Raw genomic sequence first — 19,698 nt, forward strand, 5'->3', positions numbered from 1 at the left:
GGCAGGCCCATCCCATCCCATGCCAAGAGTTGATATTCTTGGTGTTCTCCAGACTTAAGCTCAGTTCCCCTTTCTCCCTCTTCCTGTGGCTGCCTTCTCTCTTCAGTTAGGTTTCTTCTTTGAGAAACTTCCTGGACCTGCTCTCCAAAGTCTACCTCCTCCCTGCACTCATCTCTCTCCTCCTCCTCTGCCTCATTGTTTTTGGTAATGCGTTGTGCATTGGGCTGATCCATGCCAGGCGTATGGAAAGTCAAGCTTTGTTTACTGGAACAGAATTCGGGGCTTCAGTGTCCAGCTGCCGTCTTGTTTCAGTGATTTCACGCACATCGCTGGGAAGCCCATAATCCTAAGCACACACGAGGTAAAGATTGGGAGGATCCTATTTTGAGGCCAGTCCAGGCTACACATGTACAAGACCACCCCTCCCCATCTCAACCAATAGCTGAGCACAGTGGCATGCTCCTGTCCCAGCTAAATGGGAAGCATATATAGGTGATTGCAGTTCAGGCTAATTGGAGGGGGGAAAAAAGACCCCATCTCAAAAGTAACCGGAACAAAAGAAGGCTGGAGGCATTGCTCAAAAAGTATAGCTCCTGCCTAGTAAGCATGAAGCCTTGAATTCAAATGCCAGTTCTGCTACTTAAATAAATGCTAAATAAATCACATGTGCATTAAATGTGGCAGGGTCATTCGGGCCTAAGCAGTGGGCAGTCCCCGCTGCTTGCTTTGACCCTTTTCCTTGGCCCAAGGGTAAAGGGAATTGTGGAGATGGGTGACCCACAAAAAGACAGGGCTCATCCCGTACTGTCCCAGGGAAGGCTCAACTTGGACATGAAATCCTGGCGGGGGGGGGGGGGGGGCTGGGGGGGGCGGCGGGTAATGGATACACCAGCTGTGGTATATGCAGTACGCAAACGCTCTCACATTCTTGAACTTCTCCCTGGAAGGCTGCCCCTCTGCTCTGCGCCCTTGGAAGCGATCCCTTGAAGTCTCATAAAAAAACATGGTCATGGACAACTGACAAGTTCTCCTAGTGAAAACACGGGGAGGACAGGACAAGTCTCTCCCTTGGGGTTTGGGATTTCACAGTGTGCATTTTTAGTACCTCCAGGGCCAGCATGTTAATGGGGCTTTTGCTGGGGGGAAGGGCTCGCTCTAGCCACGGGGGGTTGCATCTCAGGAACTTAATCCGATGATTAGGTCTAATCATGTTCCACTTATTATTTTTTTTAATGTGTCTCTTTAAGATAAAAGAGCCCCCTCCTTTATCAACCAATAGCTTAGGATTCATTAGCTAACTTTTTCTTTCTTTCTTTCCCAGGCCAGGGGGATGTAGCAACTTGAACTTACCCACCTCTCATTTTCTTCCCTTCAAACAATGGATAAATTCTCCATCCGTGACTCTTTTTAAAGGTTGCTCATGAGCTGCTGTTTGCGAACCATGTGCTGGCATTTGTTCTTAGGCTGGAATTGTCCCCAAATGTAGCTGTGCATTCTGAGTGATTTGGAGGTGGGAAGGAGTTACAAGAATTTTCTTCTTACAAAAGCTATAAATCAAGCCAGGCACCAGTGGCTCACACCTGTAATCCTAGCTACTCAGGAGGCTGAGATCCGAGGATCATGCCTCAAAGCCAGCCCAGATAGGAAAGTCCTTGAGACTCTTATCTCCAATGAACCACCAGAAAACCAGAAGTGGCACTGTGACCCAAGTGGTAAAGCGCTAGCCTTAAGCTGAAGAGCTCAAGGACAGCATCCAGGCCCACAGTTCAAGCCCCACAACTGACCAAAAAGAAAGACTACAAATCACAGGAGCTCTCCTTCCTGTGGCTTCTCCCACTGAGACACCAGGCCTCATTGACAGCTCTGATTGGTTGCTTTTCAGCTACCATCTCTGTGCAGCACAGGATTAGGGAAAGGACCTTACTATTTATATTGTCCAGTTGCCCATTGTGGTTGAGGAAGAAACAGATTCGAGGAAGCTTACCCGAATTTGTAGCACCAGGGGGAGGGTGGAGTGGAGGCCTTGAACCCGAGAGCTTCACATGACTCCAGGGGGTGTGTATAAATTTCCTCAAAGTGTACTTCAGTGCATCATGCGGGTATGGTTGTGCCTACCTGTAATCCGAGCTACTCAGGAGGCACGTCTCAAGTTGAAGTTCAGCCTATCTCCTAAGCAAAATGCAGAGCAGAGGGGTGGCTCTGTTGGTAGACCCCTGGGCCTGGCAAGGTGAAATCTCCTTTTAATCCTCAGTATTGGAGCTTCACAGTGCAGCCTGGGGCAGACGGTTAAGTTAAGGAGGTTCGTTGTGGCCTGTGCGAGGTTGGGCCAGCAGCGCCTTCCCGCTCGAGTCGCAATGAGGGTCGTGACTGTAACAAGGCGAAGCGCTTGGAGGGCTGCCTGTGGACCTGGAGACGCTTGCTGTTAGTGTTTTCACACGTGCTTTGCTGAGCACTTCCTGAACAACCTTTATTTCTTCTTGCTCTCAAAGTCACCTACTTGGGCATAGGTAGGCTGGCGGGCCTCAAGGGTAAAATAAGCGACGGACAGGGAGTGAGGACAAGGAATTTGAGGCCTAGAGTGGAAGGTGTTTTTTGGACACTAAGAGTGTCAAGCAATTGGAGCAGGGGAGATGGAACAGGCCTGAGATGTGATTCGGAGAGGGAGATGGAGATGGATGCAGGCAGCGGCTGACGGGACCCCAGAGCAGCCACAGCAGCCCGGACACGGACTGGCGGAGGAGCCCGAGGGATCCGAGTGTGGGAGCGCTCAAACAGGGCAAGGGTGAAGCGTGAGCAGCAGAGGTCACGTGACACAGTAGAGAGCCTGGCAGAGGTGGGGCCGCACCCCCAGGAGATGCCACAGGATGTTGAGGAGGCCTCTCTCTGTCTCTCTGTCTCTGTCTCTCCCCCCCTCCCCCTCCCCCCCTCCCCCTGGCTGTGCTACCCCTGCTGCAGCTACCCCTGCTGCATGCCGTGGCCCGCGCGTGGAGGGCGAAGCGGCTCTCTGCAGACGAAAAGGAAGAAAGGACACTCTCACAACTTACATCTACACGCAGCGACGCTTCGCAGCGTCTCTCAGTATCGACTTTTCTCCAAGAGCCTTTATATGCCATCCATTGCCCCATTTTTTAAAAGCGCTTTCTATGTAGAAAGAGGAAGGTGTTGTCATTTTCTAAGCTCCCCCCAAGCCAGTTTTCACTGACCTGGACACTGTTTCCCCGTCCCCCCCGCCCGCCCCCTCCATGGTCAGGACTGAAAGCTGAGGAGGGAACCGTTCCAAGGTCTCACATTCGTGTAACCCCACGATGCCCTTCAAAATGCAGCTGCACGAGGGCTTTCTCATCTATACATGATTTGACACTTGATTTTTTTTTTCTGACTGTTCAAAGGTGTGAAAGTGGAAGTCCTCAGGGAAATTGATGCTTCAGATTTTGCATGTTGGTCTTCTTGGTGGGGCTCATAACACAAGATGCCATTTTGCTTGCCACTGGGCAACAACCATGAGCCAAAAGTCCCCAGCCAGGCCATCGTGAGAATGAATGATGGTGTTTGACATTGCTAAGCTCTTCTGTCCAATAGGTTAGATGGATTACATGCATTTTCTACTTGGGATATTTGTGACTTGGGATGGGTTCCTATTAACCCCACAGGACTTATTCAGAATAAATAACTCATTTAACACACAAAAAGCATTTGTGGAACGTAGAATATGTCCCAAGCCACCTTCCAGGGTCTGGGCCTTTCGCAGTAACTCCAGCGGCGGAAAGGCACATCCCTCTGGCACTTACGTGCCAGTGCATCCTATGCATTAGGAAAATTGCTTCACACTTGGACCAAAGCTAAGTCATGCCTGCCATTAACTGCTCCGCAAAGACAGTGCCTTGGGACTGCTCACTAAAACAGGACCTGGCATTGCTGCCAGCCTGGAAATGTGCTGATGGAATTAAAAAAAAAAAAAAAAGAACTGGCTACTGCTGACACAGCAGGGGAAAACCAGATGAGTACGAAATCACATTTTCTTTAAAAATCAACATAATATCAACTCCCAGATCCCAGCTCCTCCCCCCACCCCCACCCCCACCCTTCCAGGCCAGCAGTGAAGTCCAGCTCACTCAGGAGTTTTGTCAGATACTCTGGCATCTTGCCCAGGACAGGGATGGAGCGGGAGGGCACACTGGCAAGGCCTGAGAACTGCCATCTCGCTCTCCTTACCCCATGAACTGTGGCGCCCCGCTGCTCCCCCTGAGACAGGCTGCCGTCTCCCTCTGAGCTCGTCACCCCTCCTGAGAACACGGGTAAGACCCCCGAACTCATAAAAGTCATAGATCTGTTGTCTCCCCCCCCTCCCACCTCCAAGCTGGAAAATGTCTCCTCCGTTCCTTGCCTCCCTTCCTAACGCCCTACAGCAATCCATCCAATGCATCCACCTATTACAGAAGATGAGAACTCTCACTGATCTGGGGGGTGACCTTGCTCACTCACCCTGACCACGAAGACAGGGAGCCAGTTGGAAATGATGAGCGAAGGGTTAGAGGCCAGCATGAGAGACAGAAGGCGGGAAGCAGAGGAAGACCTCAACCCCTCGCCCTGTTGATGTAATACTCACCATGAAGAAAAGTGTCCATGCAAAAACAACCAAGACAAGCAATCTGGAACAATGTGGCTGCCATGATTCCCTCCCCAGCCCAAAGGGATATGGTCTAGATTCTGCCCACTTGCAAGATCTTCAGACAAGGGTACCTTAAATTGGACTGGGAGGCCCAATGCTGGTGGCTGTAATTCTAGCTACTCAAGAGGTCTGAGGATCATGGTTCAAAGCCAGACCATGCAGTAAAGTCCATAAGACTCTTACCTCCAATTTTTTGTTATCATAAAAGTGAAGAGGATTCTCCTAAATTTCCCTTTTCTGTCTTGCTGAGAGGGAAATTCTGCTTCAGAACTGACCTCTCTCCGCTTCGTAGAAACACTAAAAAAATGGAACTGTTTTGAGTAAAGCTGATTTCAAGGCATGCTGGTGAGCCCCTGACACAGGTTCTTGGTCTAAAGCTGTGAAGAAGTCTCTGAAAATGTGTGTACATATTTCCTTGGCAACTCTACCCTGTTTGGCAAAGAGAGGCCAATTAGTATGTCAAACTCTTTAACAGAGCCTTCTGCACATATACCTTTCGACAGACTTAGAGACAAGGAAGAATCACTGGAAACATGAAGTGACAGCACCTAAAACATAGGAAGAACTTCCAAGTGGAAGGAATCATGGGCATTTAGCAAGTTTGGGCTCAGTTTCCAGCCATGACAGCTATGCAAGCAAGAACCAAATTACAAGGATAGTGGCCAATAGATGAGATTTGTGTTTCTGAAAGAGGCAGAAGAATCACAAGGTTGAGGCCAGACTGTGCAAAATTGAGCAAGACCAGGTCTCATAAAAAGGGGGATCGGGCTGGGAAGGTGGCTCAGGGGAAGAGCGCTTGCCTCGCATGCGTAAAACCCTGGGTTTGATTCCTCAGCACCACATAAGCAGAAAAAACTGGAAGTGGCACTGTGGCTCAAGTGGTAGGGTGCTAGCTGTGAGCTGAAGAGCTCAGAGACAGCACCCAGACCCAGAGTCCAAGCTCCATGGCCAACAAAAAATAAAGGGAGGATTGAATGCAGGAGTTGGGGTGCATGGCTTCAGAAGGAAATCCCATCAGGTAACATAATGACATTGCTTCTGCATATATGGAAGCTTGAGTTGGGATAATGAGATCGCTTATTTGTTCTGTAAGTTTCTTTTTTTTTTTTTGGTCCGGTCATGGGGCCTGAACTCTGGGCCTGGGCGCTGTCCCTCAGCTCTTCAGCTCAAGGCTAGCGCTCTACCACTTGAGCCACAGCGCCACTTCCGACTTTTTTTTTCTTATGTGGTGCTGTGGAATCGAACCCAGGGCCTCAGGCATGCAAGGCAAGTGCTCTACCACTGAGCCACCTTCCCAGCCCTGTTCTGTAAGTTTCTTATTCTCGTTAGTGGTTTTGCAAAGTACAGATACAAAAAGTAGAAAACAACCAAGCAAAGATGTTAACTGTTCACACAAGTATATTTCCCCTTAGGATTTTTCCCTCCATGAAATTTCCTTAAGAATCTGTCATGGTATTACATATATTTGCTTAATCGCTGAAATGCGTTCTGAATATTCCCTAGGCCCTTGAGGTTCTTCTGTGAAAGCGGCATAGCATCTTCCGCTATTGCATATTAACTTATTTCATCAGGAGACTTTTAGATAATTCCTGTGTCTTTATCATTGGCATGGTCTTAAACAACTATAAAACTAAATGTTTATACGTCTATACAGCTACTTAATTATGACCCAAAAAATCCAAGTAAACATAGTAGCTTTTGGTACGAATAAAGAACACGACATAACACATGGACAGAGAATTCGGCGCATCAACGTTGCGAACTGTTCATGGCAGAGGATTTTGTGCTTTTTCTCTGCCGCTGAAAAATTTGCATCACAGTAAGAAATTCACACATCCCATCCTAGGAACTAGTCTCTGTTGAAAACTGAGCATGAATCTGACCAAGCTTCCAGAGGTAACTAGCAACAGCAGTATAGGAGGCCCGAGAAACATACATGGAATGACAGGGGTGCATTCTACAGCATGGGACCCCTGGGAAATGTGGGTGTGGCTGTGTGAGTGTGTGAGAGAGAAGGGAGACGAATGGACATTAACTGGAGATTTAAGGAAATTGCCTGGTATTTTGTGTATCAACCAATTGAAATTGGGTAATTCATTCAAATAAGAAAACCACAGAGAGAAAATACAACAGAGAAATGTGAACATTGGCATAAAGTATTGGTTATTAACACAGGAATGATTCTTTTTGACCCTGGCTATTCAATACTAAGAAATGATTGTTCTTTAGAAGAAATAATATAGCATATTATTATTACTATTATAGGAACATATAATAATAATAGCCATAAATTGGTGATTTATTTTGACAGTACTAGGGTTTGAAATCAAGACCTTGCACATGCCAGACCGGTGCTAAGCCATGTGAGACATGCCTTTAAGCCTTCATTTTTGCTGGGTATTTTGAAGATAGAGTCTAGCAATCTTTATTTCTTGGGCTGACCTTAAACTTTGATCCTCTGGATCTCAGCCTCTTGACTATGATGACAGGCGTGAGCCACCTGCACCTGGCATAAATTGACAAGTTTTCAAGGCAGGTGGTAAGTAAAAATTAAAAAAAAAAACACTGCCTAGTGAGATAGGTGGCTCATAGTTGTAATCCTCGTTGCTCAGGAATCTGAGATCTGGAGGATCCCAGTTTGAGGCCAGCACAGGCATAAAATAATCCAGAAGACTTCATTTCCAGAATAACCAGCAGAATGCCAGGCTGGAGGTGTGGCCCAAATGATAGAGCGCCAGCTAAGCAAGCAAGCTGAGTAAGCTTGAGGCTCTGAGTTTCAGCCTCAGTAAGAATTCTTCGTTAAGGCTCCCTGTTTACTCTTTCTTCCTTTTTATGTCCATCTTATAACCATACTAGAATAGCAATCGAAGTATTAGTAAGTATTTTGACTTCTTAAATATTTTGTGAGCTTTTGATTAAGCTTCCAGTGTGAAATTTCGACATGGAATTCTGCAAAACAATCTTGCGCTTGAAACCCAGAAAAAAAAAAAATCCTTTTCTCTTCCCAGTCCCTTCCTGTGTCTGTTCCCCTGTATAGCTCAGTAATAAGAGTGAGCATCACATTGTCTAGAGAGCATCACAAATAACTTGGCACAGGATTTCGCAGAAGAAATGGGCATGAAAGATAATAAGCGTAATTGCTCTGAGCAGCGTATGCTAATGTTTTCAGTCTCTCTCGTTTCCCTCCTGCAAACAGTTTCTTTCCATTTTTGCCATCCAGGAATATTTTGAATTTTTAGCTAATCCTATTTTCCCTGTTATCTGTCTCTCTTTCAGGATGGCATGGGAAACTTGAGGATCACAGAAAAAGGTCTCAGACTAGAAGGAGACTCAGAGTTCCTGCAGCCTCTCTACGCCAAAGAAATCCAGTCCCGCCCAGTAAGTTTCTGCTAAGAGCAGAAAAATGGTTCTTCTCAAATCGGAGCCTGGGGAGATGTTTCTTGCCATTTGTTGAGATAGAATATTGTGATGGGGGTGGGGAAAGGGGTAGGCACAGATCACGTGATGGATCTGCTCTCACATCAGAAGCCTTGGCTTATCCTACAGATGTGACGCTATGTTCAAGACAACTAGCCTCTGTCTCTTGAGTCTTCTTTTCCTTTCCTGTGAAATAGAGAGGAACAGTCTCCAATAAACCAGCTTCAGGAACAAGATTGCAAATCAGGTGACACCGTACATGTGGAAAAAGCCTTAAGAACTGTGCGTACAGCAGTTTCTGCCACATACTGGTTTTCATTGTCCACGATACTAAGGCTGAAGACCTGACGATCATGCGTCAGTGCCAGCTTCGGCAGAAAATCCCTGTGAGACTCTTATCTCTAACCACCAAAAAACTGGAGTGGCACTATGGCTCAAAGTGATAGAGTACTAGCCTTGAGCCAAAAAGCTCAGGGACAATGCCTAGGCCCTGAGTTCAAGCCTAATGACCAACAAAAAGAAAGAAAAGATAAAGAGTCCGAGATTTATAGGTGTGGCCTGGCTGGTCATTTTCTCAACTCTTGTTCTTCCGGGTTGCAGAGAAGTCTCTGATGGACGGCATCATTTGAAGAGGGCAGTTTGGTAGCCGTGAGATGATTCTCCTGCTCCAGGACGCATCCCAGTCATTATAGATGATTGCCCTCATTTAGGGGAGTTCTGTCCTACAAGGCTTTGCTCTCCTTGGGGGCGGTTTTCAGTCCTAAACACATGATCCATCAGTCCTGTCTTCCCTGGGGCCCAAGACGAGTGTGCAAGCCATTGTGGACAGAATGGGCTAGGGCAGTGACCCACAAGATGGAGGCAGAGAAGGCAGGCTTTTCTCATGATTTTAGCTGATTTAAGGTAGCCATACATACCTGTTCAAACAGACCGAACTGGCCTTAGGAGTGTGAGTACTTGTTGAGATTGCCTGCGAGGAATTCCTGGCCCTAGGTGCGGTGTACAGGACCCAGGTCCCCTGTGAGTCCAGAAGTCTTCATTACGATACTTTCTCTTCGAGACCCTATGTTCTCACCTTCCATGTGAGCTTCCCTATTGGTCGCTGTTACCTATCAATTATCAGCAAATCATCTGAGAAATTGTACTTAATCACTGGTATCTAATTAAATTCAAAGATCGGTTCATTGAAGTAGGGATTTTTTCACTTCGTTTTACAAACTAGAGAACAGAGACAGAGACCATGTACAAAATCATATACTTAGGAAATAACAGAAAGAAAGTTTTCACTCCCAGAAATGTAATTCCAAAGCCACAGTCTGCTATATAAGCCTTTTTTTCCTTCCTTCCCTCCTTCCTTCCTTCCTTCCTTCCTTTCTTCTTTCCTTCCTTCCTTCATTCCTTCCTTCCTTCTTTCCTTCTTTCCTTTTACTTATGATAAAAGTCTTTCTACATGCCTTCCTTTTGTTGATTAATAGTATCAAGGTTGATTCCTTTTAGCATTCTTTTTGATTGGATAAGTTTTGTTAAGTTCGTTTTTGTCTTTTTGTGCTGAGGGAAGACAGAGTTTCTGGTTGGAAGGGATGATTCATACATTTGTTTGGGGTGAACTTGATCTGAAGCCACCTGCTATAGCTCTGTAGCCAGGGGTCACTGGAAAGTTCCCCCAAAGCATCATTTGCATTGTGTGCAAAGATTAGCATAATTAATGTGCTTCAGCAATTTGATATGGTAGCTAGTTTTATTGAAATGCCATCTAAAGCCCTGAATTGTATTAAACTAAATGGTACTGAATTGCTGTCAACAAGTGGACTTATTTGCCTGTTTATAAAAAAAAGAAGCTGGACACTGGTGGCTCACACCTGTAATCCTAGCTACTCAGGAGACTGAGATCTGAGGATGGTGGTTCAAAGCCAGGCTGGGCAGGAAAGTCTGAGAGACTCCTATCTCCAGTTAACCACAAAAAACCCAGAAGTGATGCTATGGTTCAAAGTAGTAGAGTGCTAGCCTTGAGCAAAAGAGCTCAGGAACAGCGCTCAAGCTCTGAGCTCAAGCCCTATTACTGACCAAAAAAGAAGGGCCAGAGTGGTAAAAACATCAAAAAGAGCACATCACTTCAGTCCCACAGTTATTATTTATAAAATTTAACTGGACTCATAACAGTACATTCACCAAGGCACTCCAAGTACTATGAATATCAGAAATCTATTCAGAAGTTACACCCTGAATGGATGGTCACATGATATACTCCGCTTTGTACTGATGAGACAATTTTTTGACATTCTTGCCAATGGTAATACTCTCGCCTTTGGTAATACTCTCCTAAACAGGTGCAGCATGACATCTTGTGGTTTTTATATTGATATATGCGCTATGATTAGTAATGTTGAACACATTTTTGGATGTCTTCCTTGAAATAACATCTATTGTTGTCAGTATTTCGCTTGCCTATGGAGTGGCAAGAGTTCCATCTGTACTCATATTTTCGTTCCCCTCTTAAGTACTGTGTGATTTGCAAACGTCCTCCCATTCTGTAGTTAACCTTTTCACTCCTTTTGCCATGAAGAAGCTTTTATGGTTTGATGAGTCCCGCTTTATTTTGCTTATATCACCTTTGCTTCTGGTACCACATACCAAAAGAGTATCCTATATTACCAAGATCAGGATTTTGAAGCATTCTCCTATTTTCTTCTAGAGGTTTTATTGGTCTATATCATATGTTTAAGTTGTAATGCATTATTTGTGTGTGTATGTGTATATATATAGATATATATATATATACACACATAAGGATTCCATCATGTTCTCTTCCTGTTTTGTGTGTGTATGTGTTTTTAATTTTAGCATGTGGATATCCAGTTTTCTCAGCACTGCTCACTACAGAGACCATTCTTAAACCCATCTTAAGTTCTTGGTACCTATGTTGATGATTAGTCAACTCTGTCTAAGTCCATTTATTTCTGGGTTGGGTATGCTGTGGTTGACCCATGTGCCTGATTTCATGCTGATGCCATGCTGTTTTGATGACTGCAGCTTTGTACTGTCACTTGAAGCCAGGCACCACAATACTCCCCACTTTGTTCTTTATACATCTAAAATGCACATATGCTCCATGGCAGATAAATTTGAGCTTCTGGAACCAAAGCTGAGACTTACCACAACTGTCCTCCACCCTAGATCCCCTAGAACATGCCTCCCTTTTGTATTTATCCCTCTACCCACTAAAGAACATACGCTGGGGTGGAAGGTGTGCTTGGTAGGAGATACTAACCTTGGAAGTAACTGAGGATGGCAGTCAAGTTAAGGGTAAAGGGTTTTCACTGAACATTGACCAGTAGCGAGTAGAGCAGAGAAGAGCCTCTGTGTGTCTCTGGTTAGTTTAGAAACCAGATGAAGGCCACTGTGACTTCTCTTCAAGGAGCAACACAGCTTCAGCTCCCAGCTGAACATATTGCACACCAAACAGCCATCTCTCCGCCACTTGCATAGAACCCGAGCATCTTGCTGGCTTTAATTAAGAAATTAACTGGACCATGAAGTATTGCCCAAGTTAAATAAAAGTGATTTGTACCAAGTCAGAAGGGGGTACATTGGGCAACTTTGAATTTCTTTGCTTACCCATAAATTACAGATGGCATTAAAACTGGAAGGGTCATCTCTGAGCCCATCTGCACTGCGAAACTAGTTGCTGTTCCCTGATGTGTCTTGTCTGTTTACATGTGCTGATTGATTGCAGACTGTCATGGGGACCAGATGCTTTGCTTTATACAGACACAAACTTTGAATCATTCCGCACAGAAATCCTGGAAAGCAGGCATTAGGTATTCAAAGGCTTCTGGTTACCATAGATTGTTGTTTAAGTAGACTGATGCTTTGGGTCCTCTCTTCAGGTAGAAGACCTTGCGAGTATGTGTGTTTTTTGAGGGACCTCAGATGCAATTACATCAACCAGCACAGTGCTAGAGGAGGTCAGTACAAACTTGACATGAGAGGAAGAAGGCCTGGCTGCATGTTTCCGGAGGCTTTGGGTAGGGAGGGTACTGCAGACAGCCCCTTCCTTCCGGTCAGGGTACCGGAAGATCCATCACGAGGAGTTCATCCATCTAAAACTTCTCATGCCAGACTTGTACTTGTGAACACCCCTTCCTCACTCCGCTTATACCATTTCCACCCAGGATTAGTATCACTCATAAGATAGATGTGGCTCACTGAGTGACTCAAGCCTGTTATCCTAGCTACTTGGAAGGTGAAGATTGTAGGCTCATGATTTGAGACCCACCCAGGGCAAAGTAAATGTGTAAGTCTCCATCTCAACCATGGGCTGGGTGTCATGGTTGCCTGCCTGCCTGCCTGCCATCCCAGCAACATGGAATAGCACACAGATAGGACAATCACCTTCTAGGCAAGTGGAGCATAGAACCTGACTCTTTCCTCAAAAACTAATTAGCTCAAAAAGGGACGGGTGGAGTGGCTGAAGCAGTAAAGTATCAGTGCTTTGATAGAACCTCAGTACTGTCAAATACACACACACACACAGCGACATGGGGTGACATAATACAATAAGATGAGAAAAATGCTAACTTAGAACCGGAAGTAGAAAGAGGAATAAGTTGATAGAACATAAAGGAAAGGCCACGAATTTCCCATGCATGTTGGATGGAACTTTGCATTGGTATACTCTCTGGACTGACTTCAAATATCACGATTGATTTCAAATAGCAGAGCGGGGACGGAGTGCTGGCAGTTGTGTGTTCTAGAGGGAACACGGGATTCCAAGCTGGGGACTCTTCTCTCTCGCCACATTGCCCTTCTGATAAGCCGTGAGCCCCGTAGCAGTTCCTCTCCCTTTCTCGATTTCTTTAACAATCAGGTATGACTGATGGCGCCCTACAACTTTTGCACTCATAACATCTTTAAGCAAGTTACTTGGAACCCTGAATTCAAACCAGGTTGGCCGGGCCCTGCATCTTTGCTGTCCTGCCTTCCCCGTGTCCCTGTGTCTCCAGCCAGGGTGCCAACACCCAAGATGGGTTTGCAAAACCTCCAGACCTGCCTCCCTTCCTCCAGGACTCGGCTCCAAAGAGACCTCCCCTGACCACTGAGTTAATAAGAGACCCCTTACCCAATAGCTTTATTTTCCTATACCATGCTGCATTATAGGAACGATGATTGTTTATACTTTGTATATATAGCTTTCACATCACCTAAAAACTTAGTATTATCTCCACATCAAGAGAAACAGTTCTTTTTATAGTAATCATTCTAATTTTTAACCCCAAAATAAGCAGACACTCGATTTTTTTGTTTGGTCCAGACACTCAATTTTTTTGTTTGGTTTTGTGCTGATCCTGGGACTTGAACTCGGCCTGGGCACTGTTCCTCAGCTATTTTGCTAAGAGCTAGTGCTCTACCACTTAACCCATAGCTCTGCTCTTGGATATATTTTTTTTAGTTATTAATAGGAGATAAGAGTCTCACAGAGTTTGTTACCAGAGGCTGGGTCTTCAGATCTCAGCTTCCTGAGTAGCTAGGATGACAAGCGTGAGCCACAGGTGCCTAGCTCAATTTTTGTTTTGTTTTAGCAATTTTTTTATTGTGATTAAGTGATTACATAAATTACACAAATTCCACAGTTTTGTAGGAGAGTGATACTCAGTTAAAGTCACAAACACATTCTAACCTTCATGGGGCAAATTGTCTTTGTTGTGTTCTATAAAGCTTATGAGTTTCTGTGAGCTTTGACAATGCAGTTATTTCTTCCACATTGGGTGATATTATACATTTCTTTCCTTTTGCTTAGTGTCTGCTGTTTCCTCTTGTTTTGTTTTAAAGAGCATGGTGTGCAGCACCCACTTCCTTATTTCAGATCATGGTTCTGCGTATCGTCTGGACGACCTTGAGCAAGTTCTAGACCTTTCCTTGCCTCACTCTACTGTCCTGTGAAACGGGTGCAGTTACAACTCTCTTATAATCTTATGTCAGTAAAGGAGTGTGGAAAGTATACAGAATTGTTCCTTGAATGGAAGTTTCTAACATTGCATACGATAATTATATGTTATTAGCATTTGTTAATGCGGTTATTGACTTTGTCTACCACTATAGCTCCTCAACTAATTTCTGTTACATTCGGGAGCAGATTTTATTCGAATACATGAATATTCTTTGAGATCTCTACAGCTCAAAAAAATTCTGTAAGGACCTCTGAGGATCTTACAAAGACAAATACCTCCTTGATAGGACCTTATATATGGATTAATTATCATTACTAGCTACGCTCCGGTTATTAAGTAGGAGACGGTATGAGCAATGATATGGCTGGAGGCCATGGGGTAAGAACTGAGTCAGAAAGAAAGATAAAGGGGACTGACTTGAGGGGTTTGAAGCCCAGCTTTTTCCTGCTATAAGCTTTGATTCAGATCATCCCCAGGCAGACCAAAGCTCTGAGAGTGGACATGTGATCACAGACATAGGGTTCAGCAGAGCAAGTTATCACCTCCCCTTGCCGCAGCTTGGAATGTCTCAGCCTTGTCGCCTACACCCCCATCACTTCCGGAGACATCGTAGCCCACCATGCTTCCTGCCTGGGCCCATCCTGCCAGGATTCGGGTTCTTTTAATGGTAATAAAAAGCCTGTTGGCAGTGAGGAGGTGTCTCTCCACCAGAGATGGGTGCTGGGCACTTGGGGAGAATAATGGAGAGAAAGCAGCTTGAAGAAAGGCAGGTGCTTTGATACATTCTTTCAGTTTTTGTCATTTTTCACTCCCAAATTGTTAGCAGAAAGAAAGAAAAACACATTGCTTAAAAAAAAAAATTGGCCCATAATGCTTTGATCAAAACAGGCCCATCGCCTGTCAATTCTTGTGGTACCCAGTGCTTTATAATTGCTACGAGCGTGTTGTACCATTAGTCTTCATTTTCCAAAACTTGTTCATTGTCAAAAACACTGATAATTTTTTTTTTCAGAAGGTGTAATTTCAAGTGGCTGAAGCCAAAACACCTTTCTGGCATATGAAGTTATAAGCAAATGCTTACTGTGACTTTGATGGTCGCAAGCTCTAGCAGCAGCTAAGTGAAACCTTTTGAAGCAGAATTCTGTGCATTATTACCAGCGACGGTTTAAACGGCGGTTGCCTACATGAACGTGTGGGAGACGTTCCACTTCCATGAGTGATTCTGTTTTTTATCAGCAGCAAGTCTGCCTCTGGGCAAATACCAAATGCTCGGCAAAGGAAATGAAGCTTTCAGGCTAATAAATATTTTGTAGATGCACTTGTTGCAAGTTAGATGGAGAAGGGGTTTTAAAAAGGGAGAGAAAGACGGGGACAGTGGTCACCACGTTGAAAGACTGTGGTCCATCCACCTTGCTTGGTGCAGTAGCATTGGCTCCCCCTCCCCCACCCCACGAACAAGGCCACAGCTTCTGTTTATCACCATCAGAGTCAGGGAATTAAAAAGTGGCATCGCCCAAGCACGAAATACCACTTGCTGATGGTAGGATCATTGGAGTGTTCCACCATCAAGCTCTGTAGATTGGTTTTAGCCCTCACTTCAGGTACACACAAGAGTTGGACTTGAATAGCTATGGTTCCTATCTCAACTATAGAACCAAGAAGGCCTGAGTCCAAATCTTCTCAACTCGTCCACTTCTCCAAATCCGCCCCCACAGCTTCCTCAGGTCTAATGGATACCCTGGGGTGTAACTATTTTGGGGACCCCCTTAGGAGAAGAGATTGGATTCTTCATTCTAAATCCAACTTGCCTTGTGAATTCTTCTTGTAATAATAACTATAAGACCCACACTTGCTCTCTCTTACTTGAGTCATCCCGTTCTCTTCAACCCAGCTTTGGGAGAAGATCAGGGCATTCTCCCACAAACATGGGAAATAGTCTCCACATCGTCTTCTCCTCCTAGGATAAAAAATCTCCCATCTCATTCAGGTATTGTGGTGACTGTGTGAAACCGATCAGTGCCATTAGTTGACATATTGTTCTCGCCTTCATCATTGGCAGCCTTGGGAAATGCCTCATCATTCTCCCAATCATTTATATGAGTCGTAATTAAATGCAGGCTAGCGTATTTGCACACGCATCTGCGTGCATGCTGTTGTGGAGTTGCAGGTTTCATTGGAGGTATTCTCATTAAGATCTGTGTGGTGCATCTCTCTGGTGTGACTCTGCTCTGTGGAGCCATCAGATAGCACAAACACTGTACAGTCGCCCTTCCCCCAGGAGCTGTCAGCCTGAGACAGTTTACCATTGCTTGGCCCCTGCTCCATTTCCTGAGTCCTCCAGCTTCCTTTGCTCCCACAGCATCCTTTGGCTTGTGGCCCCGCCACACCTGGTAGCTCTGACTCGGCTCTGCTTTTCCTGCGCTGACGTACACCTTCTCCCTCCACTGTGATGTGAATTCTCTGGTTCTATCTCTGAAGCCTTCCGCTGGGCTAAATCATCCCCTCTGGTCCCCAACGTTGGTATTACAATCAGAACCCTTGATGTAGGACACTCCCCCAAACCACACAGTACGGAAGCAATATTACATGTTTCAGAGTTGGACAAATAACTCCATTCGCATTTAGCTTTGCCTCCTCCTAGCTTCGAAACTTGAACATTATTTGACATGTTCCCACCTAGCACATTAATCTCTCTATTTATATTATGTTTTGAAAATTAAATGAGAGAATATAGAAGAGCTGCTTAAAACACTATGTCACTTAGGTAAGACCCTATAGTGGGTCTACTCCTCCTCCTACTACTACTATTATTGTTCTTATGGCAGACAAGACCTCCAATGCAGGTCCTGACACACACAGTCCTGTGTCATTGGAAAGATGACATACCTCCCTGTATGAATTGCAGCTATACTGGTCAGATGACTGATTTCAAATCCTCTCAATATGGTGCTTTCTGAGCTGAAGCAAAAGGAAAAGTGAAATCTCTGTCATTCAGAAGGCAAAAGCCATTTTCCCAGAGGTATCTCTTCAACCCACTCATGCAGTGGTTTTTATCAGAGGTGGTTCAGAATATCCCATATCAGTGTTAGCCATAAAGAAACTCACTGGGGCTTGTTTGCACTTGGTTCACGGGGTACCCCCGCAAGGAAAATAGAAACAAAGCAAAGGTATGTAGTAGTCGCACTTGGCACAGTTGATTGACTTTAATAGGTCCTGATTATGCTGCTCATATTCCATGAAATTAAAAAGCTTACAAATGTTATGAGCCATTACCCTTCCATTTAAGAGAGCTTCTGACATGTTAGCAGCTACATTTAATGAAATTCTTTTCAAAAATGCCATCGGCAGACTCCACGTAGAAACGCAATGTGAAGAATTATTTGGGGACATTTGTCCTCTCACATGCCTATCTTTTGTCTTGTCTGAAACCCACCTCAAAGCCACCAGAAGTTTGTGGGAGTGATTTACATGTTTCTATAAGTATTTCAGCTTTGATCGTAAGCTGTTCTTCAATTTAAGAGAAGGGTGTGTGTGTGTGTGTGTGTGTACGTGTGTGTGTGTACGTGTGTGTGCGCGTGTGCATATGATGAGCCAGTGGCTCAGACCTGTAATCCTAGCTATTCAGGGGCTGAGATCTGAGGATTTCAGTTTAAAGCCAACCAGGGCAGAAAAGGCTATGAGATTCTTATCTCCAATTAACTGCCAAAGATCCAGAAATAGCACTGTGGCTCAAAGTAGTACAGCACTACTCTTGAGTAAAAGTAGTTCAGGGTCAAGGCCCAGGTCCTGAGTTCAAGCCCTAGGACTAGCGCACACACACACACACACACACACACACACACACACACACAAGCATATTAATGTTTGGGCTGTGTTCACAGTGAGTGTTCAAAGAGCCTACCTTTTTACGTAAGGATAAATTTTATTACTTAGTTTCTCTTTGATTCTGTCTGTAGTCCTTGACAATCTAAAACATTCCAGGAAATGTTCAAAAATGTCCTTTCCTATGCTGTCTTTCATTGAGCTATTATGGTATATTTGAGAGATAAGCTAGTGCATAAAAAATGAGATGATAAAGTCCTAGATTAGGTGGTACATGTACTTACAGAGGAAATAAATTTTTACAGTCTGTGGCAGGAGGATTTCTAGATTATAAGAAAGGTGAGTAATGAGATATGAGTTATTTAGAGATAGTTCTTTCTGTTAAATAATCTTTCCTTTTGGTTTTTATTATGAGGATAATTAGCAGTCTTCATGGGGGCAGGCTTAGTACCAATGTTTGGATTCAGGACCTCGCTCTTGCTTGGCTTGCATATGCTTCTGGCACACTACCCCTTGAGCCTGCCAGCCCAGTTTTTGCTAGATGGTTTATGGATGGAGTCTTGCTGTCTGCCTGGGCTAGTTTCAAATTGAAAAGAATCAATTTGGGAAACATCACCATTAAGAAAAGACAAGCTAAGTGTTTGAAGGTGCTTCCTTCCCGTGGGGGTAATGGTGCTTCCATCTGAAGCAATTCACTGTATTTCCTAAAATAAGGAACATACTTGAAGAACAGATACAAATTGCAACAAAATATATCTATTCCAGCTGGGTGCTGGTGGCTCATGCCTGTAATCCTAGCTACTCACGAGGCTGAGATTTGAGAATCACAGTTCAAAGCCAGCCTGGGCAGGAAAGTCCCTGTGAGACTTTTATCTCGTTAACCACTCAAAAATCAGAAGTGGTGCTGTGGCTCCAGTGATAGAGTGCTAGCCTTGAGCTGAAGAGCTCAGGGACAATGCCCAGGCCCAGAGTTCAAGCCTCACATCCAACAACAACAACAACAACAAAAAAGCTATCTATTCCAGAGTTGATGACTGAAGACTTGAATGTATTCGATATTTCCAGTTTGGGCTCCCTTTTCTTACTTTTCCTTGCTTTCCCTTTGGCTGGAAAGCTTTTTTTTCAGAAATTGTTAATTGTTCAGCATGGTTGTAGTGCAGGGAAAGCGTGCATTACAAACAGGAAAGGGAACAGAGCTCCAGTATTCGTGGAGACCCTAACGTGATCCAGGGATCATGCCAACCTTGCATGAGTTCCTCACTCTTGAGCCATATTATAACATAAAAATCGCAATGTACATGTCTTAACTATGAGGAAATGAAGCTGTACAGAAGGTAAACTCAGCAGCCATCAGAGAGCAACAAAGAAGGGAAGGACAGGTGATCTGTTCTTGAAAGTCTCTGCTCTTTCCACAACAACATGGTGTTTTCTGAAGACTATAGCCCATACATTGAATGTTTTATGCCTTGAAAGGTAGCCAGCGTTGTACTAGCCATCTGTTAAATGTTCATTATGAACTGACACAATAAGACATTTACATAATCAAAAAAAGCATTTGCCTTTATTGCAATGCCAAGGGTATTGAGATTGGTGGGCCTTCAGACCAGGTGAGACTGATTGATAATAATTGGCAAGACTGGAAGGTGTGTTTGTGCAACTCCTGTGTGTGAGCCCTGTGTGCCTCCACACCCAACTCGCAGCCACAATAGCGAAATGAACCTAGCTCCTCCCCTCCTGATTTTAAGCATTACATACAAGCCACACAAACATGCCAAGAGAACTCATTCCCAGCTTGATTTCTAAATACTATTGGAAACATTGAAGAAGGGAGAGAATCCGCTG

General features: G+C 44.6%; 1 protein-coding gene across 1 annotated transcript in view; it reads left to right on the plus strand.

Annotated features, from left to right (window-relative positions):
• The window catches only part of Sgcd (sarcoglycan delta), a 245,664-nt gene that overhangs the window by 101,747 nt on the left and 124,219 nt on the right, over positions 1-19,698 (plus strand). Inside the window, exon 3 of the mRNA XM_042671413.1 lies at positions 7,946-8,047. Within this exon, the coding sequence (XP_042527347.1) occupies positions 7,946-8,047 (102 nt within the window). The remainder of the gene's footprint in view (positions 1-7,945; positions 8,048-19,698) is intronic.

The sequence above is a fragment of the Dipodomys spectabilis genome, unplaced genomic scaffold (assembly GCF_019054845.1).
Source record: "Dipodomys spectabilis isolate Male_0828 unplaced genomic scaffold, ASM1905484v1 ptg000621l, whole genome shotgun sequence".
Taxonomy (NCBI): Eukaryota; Metazoa; Chordata; class Mammalia; order Rodentia; family Heteromyidae; genus Dipodomys; species Dipodomys spectabilis.